General features: G+C 47.6%; 2 protein-coding genes across 2 annotated transcripts in view; both read left to right on the top strand.

Moving 5' to 3' along the window:
• LOC105537226 overlaps positions 1-5746 on the top strand; it is a 107025-nt gene that overhangs the window by 72877 nt on the left and 28402 nt on the right. The window lies entirely within an intron of this gene.
• Positions 1-5746, top strand: part of PDPR (pyruvate dehydrogenase phosphatase regulatory subunit) — a 40673-nt gene that overhangs the window by 25190 nt on the left and 9737 nt on the right. The window contains exons 14-15 of the mRNA XM_011976784.1: positions 1385-1479; positions 3941-4030. Coding sequence (XP_011832174.1) covers positions 1385-1479; positions 3941-4030 — 185 coding nt within the window. The remainder of the gene's footprint in view (positions 1-1384; positions 1480-3940; positions 4031-5746) is intronic.

Below are 5746 nucleotides of genomic sequence, written 5' to 3'. Positions count from 1 at the left end.
AGAGACGGGGTTTCACCATGTTAGCCAGGATGGTCTCAATCTCCTGACCTCGTGATCCACCCACCTCGGCCTCCCAAAGTGCTGGGATTACAGGCGTGAGTTATTTTTTATATTTTTGGTAGAGACAGGTTTCACCATGTTGGTAAGGCTGGTCTCGAACTTCTGACCTCAGATAATCCACCCACCTTGGTCTCCCAAAGTGCTCAGATTACGGGCATGAGCCAACATGCCCAGCCCCTTCCTCTTTTTGTAGGTGAAGTGTGAAATGAGTTAGTGCTTTGGTTTCTATTTGTTTTGTTCACTGCTATATCCCCTACAGCTTGTATGTAGAAGGTCATTTATTTTTTGAATGAATGAGTAAATTTTAAAGTTTTTTTTTTTTTTTTTAATGAGTACCTAATTTTTCTTTTTTTTTTTTTTGAGACGGTGTCTTGCTCTGTCACCCAGGCTGGAGTGCAGTGGCGCAGTCTCGGCTCACTGCAAGCTCCACGTCCCATTCTCCTGCCTCAGCCTCCCAAGTAGCTGGGACTACAGGCTCCTGCCACCATGCCCGGCTAATTTTTTGTATTTTTAGTAGAGACGGGGTTTCACCACGTTAGCCAGGATGGTGTCGATCTCCTGACCTCGTGATCCGCCCCATCTCGGCCTCTCAAAGTGCTGGGATTACAGGCCTGAGCCACCGCGCCCAGCCATGAGTACCTAATTTTTAAGGATGACTTGGTTCCCTGATTTTCTCACCCTCAGCCGTCTCAACTTAACCCCTCCCGCCCTCCCACCTAACTGATCTTGCCCCTTGGCCCCACCAGCGTTTGCTCTCCCAGGCCCTCATTCTCAATTCCTTGTAGTAGCGAATATGATTTACGTCCTGCTCCTGGATTGGCATACTACAGAATGTTACTGAATAAAAGTCATGTTCTAGCCTGGCTTAGGATGGATGATGTGTAATTAGCACAAGCTGATATCCCAAACACCAGTGTCTGGAATAATGCTTTCCTTATGTAGTAAGCATTAGGATATCTTAGAAGTGGATTTAGCTTCTCCGAATTTAAAGTCTATATACTTTTTGGTTGGGCAGATCTCCTCCGGGTACTGATTTGGGGTTGGGGCTTCTTCCATCACTTAGCCATGCTGGGAAAAGGAGGAGAACGGAAATTGTGTGGGCAGTTATGGCCAGCCGTGCTGCATTCACAGGCCCTGTTGGCAGAGGTGTATTCACCAGAATCGGGGTGCTTAGCATCCATCCTTGGAGTGCCTAAGCAAAGGGACGTATTCCTGGTCTCAGCACCCAGCCCTGGCTATAGCTGAGCAAGTCTACAGTAGAGCTTTCCGATTGGCTCACCTGTTCAGCAGGAGAGCTGGACATCTCTTGTTCTTTTCTATTTAGCCCTCAATCTGATTGGCCCTCGAGCTGTGGATGTGCTGTCCGAGTTGTCCTATGCCCCTATGACTCCAGACCACTTCCCAAGCCTCTTTTGCAAGGTGAGTGCTGATAAAGTTCTGTTTTTAAATGGGTAGAGAATGTGTCTTTCATAGCGGTGGCAGCTCCCTGTTCTTACTATGGTGTTAACACCCACAAAGAGTGTCTTGGCTGGGTGAGGTGGCTCGTGTCCCAGCACTTTAGGTGGCCAAGGCAGGTGGATCACCCAAGGTCAGGAGTTTGAGACCAGCCTGGCCAACATGGTGAGACCCTGTCTCTGTTAAAAATACAAAAATTAGCCAGGTGTGGTCACACACGCCTATAATCCCGGCTACTTGTGAGGCCGAGGCACAGGAATCACTTGAACCCGGGAGGCAGAGGTTGCAGTGAGCCGAGAACATGCCACTGCACTCCACCTGGGTGACAGAGTGAGACTATGTCTCAAATAAAAGAGTGCGCTGGCCAGGTGCAGTGGCTCACGCCTGTAATCCCAGCACTCTGGGAGGCCGAGCTGGGCAGATCATGAAGTCAGGAGTTCAAGACCAGCCTGGCCAACATGGCGAAACCCCATCTCTACTAAAAATACAAAAATTAGTCGGATGTGGCGGTACATGCCTGTAATCCTAGCTACTCGGGATGCTGAGGCAGGAGAATCACTTGAACCTGGGAGGCGGAGATTGTAGTGAGCCGAGATCATGCCGTTGCACTCCAGCCTGGGCAATATATTGAGTGAGATTCTACCTCAAAAATAAATAATAAATAAATAAATACAAAAATTAGCCAGGCGTGGTGGTGCATGCCTGTGGTCCCAGCTACTCGGGAGGCTGAGGCAGGAGAATGGCTTGAACCTGGGAGGCAGATGTTGCAGCCATTGCACTCCAGGTTACTGCACAAGATTGCGCCATTGCACTCCAGGTTAAGTGACAGAGCAAGACTCTGTCTCAAAAAAAAAAAAAAATGTGCTGCCCTTCATTAGCAAAGAAGTGACTGAGTATATTTATTTGTTGTTATTATTTTGAGGCAGAGTTTCACTCTTGTTGCGCAGGCTGGCATGCAGTGGTGAGATCTCGGCTCACTGCAACTTCCACTTCCGGAGTTCAGGCGATTCTCTTGTTTCAGCCTCCCGAGTAGCTGGGATTATAAGTGCCCACCACCACGCCCTGCTAATTTTTTGTATTTTTAGTAGAGACAGGGGTTCACCATGTTGGCCAGCCTGGTCTCGAACTCCTGACCTCAGGTGATCCGCCCACCAAGGCCTCCCAAAGTGCTGGGATTACAGGTGTTAGCCACTGTGCCTGGCCTTATTTGTTTATTTTTTACACTCCAAGCTTTCCTTATTTGATAAGCATTAGGATATCTTTGAAGTGGATTTAGGTTCTCTAAATGTAAAGTCTGTATGCTTTTTGGTTTCTGTAGCACTGGATTAAAATTTGAAGTTACAGGATTATGACGCACACAAAAATGCCTGTCGAAGTTAGGTCCCTTCTCTCCATGCGGTGTGGTCTCTTTTCTGTACACAGAGTAACTTCTGTGTCTGTGGCATCTTCAGAGAAGAAATGGCGTAGGTGAATCTCTGAACTTCTTACATAATTTTCTTTCCTGTAAGTGGCTACCAGAGCTGAGTGAAACAAACTGTAATCAAATGAAAGCAATGACAACAGAATCCTCCCCAGGAAGCAGCTGATTAGAGACAGCCAAACGGACCAGACATCTTGGCAACCTGTAACCAGCATTCCAGGCAGTTACTGATGGAGACTCTTGGAAGTTCACCCAAAGTTGGTAACACCTACAAATTGTTTCACAGTTTTCCTTCTCCGAGGCAAAGTGAAGCAACAGTAAACTCTCCACTGTTAGCCGTCAGTGGACCCCTCCCAGTGTTCGCTCTCCTGCTTGGAGGAGTGACCCGTAAGCTCAACACCCGGCGAGTGCCACATCCTGTCAGCCTCTTATGGAAGCACTTCACTTCAGTGCTGTCCGGGACTTTCCACTTTCCTTTATAGGAACAGTGATTGCATCAGTGGCCGCTGTTAGGGAACTGAGCATCTATGTAACATGTCCTGAGAATCAGAAGCCCGTCTTTGACCCCAGGATAGCAGATGAATCATGTCTGTGGGCATCCGGCATCATCTTTTGTATGGCAGGTGGCCAGGGTTTGTCTGTTGAGTCCCCCGGAGAAGACACTCGCCTTGTCCTCATTGTGCCTGCAACCCCCGACTAACACAAGGACCTGGCAAAGAGGAATAGTTTGTGCTTGTCAAAGACTTCCCTCCACTCTCCACCATCAGCTTGGCTAAAACTCCTGAGATGGTAACAGTAGCAAGTAGAGGTGTCACAGAGGCAGTGCTCCATTCTCAGTGCCTCAGGACCTGGAAATTCACCGCTTTCAGGATGAAATTCTTGCCTTGGCGTCTGTTTCACTCAACAGTAAGCAGAGGGTGCAGCACTAATGAAAGGTTTCCCCAGGCGTCCCGCCTTAACAAGCAATGTGAGTGCCCAGGCTGACTGCTATCTTTGTCCCTGCAGGAGATGAGCGTGGGCTATGCAAATGGGATCCGGGTGATGAGCATGACGCACACAGGAGAGCCAGGATTCATGCTGTACATCCCCATAGAGGTGAGAGGGCACCCTTCCCTTCTTCCCACAACCACTGTGGGGTGCCGGCACTCCCGGCATTCACCAGCATTGGCAGGTTTGGAGAGCTGTATCTGATTGGGCCTTGGGAACTGAGGTAGGCTGCATTGAAGAGATTTGACCATTTTTAACTAAGTTATGTAAGTTTTTTTGAATAGGTAATACATTTAAAAAGTCTTGGCCGGGTGCGGTGGCTCAAGTCTGTAATCCCAGCACTTTGGGAGGCCGAGACGGGTGGATCACGAGGTCAGGAGATCGAGACCATCCTGGCTAACACAGTGAAACCCCGTCTCTACTAAGAAATACAAAAAAAAAACTAGCCGGGCGAGGTGGCGGGCGCCTGTAGTCCCAGCTACTCGAGAGGCTGAGGCCGGAGAATGGCGTGAACCCGGGAGGCGGGGCTTGCAGTGAGCTGAGATCCGGCCACTGCACTCCAGCCTGGGCTACAGAGCGAGACTCCGTCTCAAACAAAAAAAAATAAATAAAAATAAAATAAAAATAAAAATAAATAAATTAAAAAAAGTCTTTGGCGCCGTCTGATCAGTTCTCACCAACTGTCACCAATAATATTAGTATTTAATATGGCACTTGAGATTTGTATGCATATTGCAAGCAAATTTATAATTAATGGTTTTTTTTTTTTTGAGACACAGTCTCACTCTGTTGCCCAGGGTGGAGTGCAATGGCATGACCATGGCTCACTGCAGCCTCGACCTCCTGGGCTCAAGCCACCCTCCCACCTCAGCCTCCCAAGTAGCTGGGACTGTAGGCATGTGTCACCATACCTGGCTAATTTTTGTAATTTTTTGTAGAGACGGATTTTGCCATGTCACTCAGGCTGGTCTCAAACTCCTGACCTCAGGTGATACACCCACCTTGTCCTCCCAAAGTGCTGGGATTATAGGTGTGAGCCACCATACCCAGCCAAGCCCCCTTTTTAAAAACAGAAATGGAAGCATACTGCTATTCGTCATCCTGTTTTGTTTTTTTTTTTTCACTTCACAATTTTTTTTTTTTATTTGAGACAGAGTCTCACTCTGTCACCTAGGCTGGAGTATAGCGGCATAATTTCATTTCACTGCAACCTTTGCCTCCCAGGTTTGAGTGATTCTCCCGCCTCAGCCTCCCAGGTAGTTGAGATTACAGGTGCACACCACCATGCCTGGCTGAATTTTGCATTTTTAGTAGAGACGGGGCTTCACCATGTTGCCCAGGCTTATCTCCAATTCCTGACCTCAAGTGGTCCACACACCTTGGCCTCCCAAAGTGCTGGGATTACAGGCGTGAGCCACTGCACCCAGCATCACTTCACAATTTGTCTTAGAGCTCTTTCTTTGTTGATACTTAAAGAAAAAGAGCCTCCTTGTTCTTTTTTTCTTTATTTTTTAACAGTGGCATAGCATTCCATTCATTCATTCATTCATTCCATTCATTCTAATTCATTCCGATACTAATAGACATTTATGATATTTCTAGTCTTTTGCTGTTATAAAAAGGTCTGCAGGCTGAGTTCAGTCTAATCATATGCAAATAGTAATAGTTTCTTCTTTTTCCACAATCTTTTCTTTCTTTTTTTTTGAGATGAAGTCTCACTCTTATGCCCCAGGCTGGAGTGCAGTGGTGCAATCTCAGCTCACTGCAACCTCCGCCTCCCGGGTTCAAGCGATTCTCCTGCCTCAGCCTCCCGAGTAGCTGGGA

This window comes from Mandrillus leucophaeus, unplaced genomic scaffold, assembly GCF_000951045.1.
Source record: "Mandrillus leucophaeus isolate KB7577 unplaced genomic scaffold, Mleu.le_1.0 Scaffold17, whole genome shotgun sequence".
Classification (NCBI taxonomy): domain Eukaryota; kingdom Metazoa; phylum Chordata; class Mammalia; order Primates; family Cercopithecidae; genus Mandrillus; species Mandrillus leucophaeus.
The sequence above is the reverse complement of the archived record's forward strand: the minus strand, read 5'-3'. Positions and strand labels throughout refer to the sequence as shown.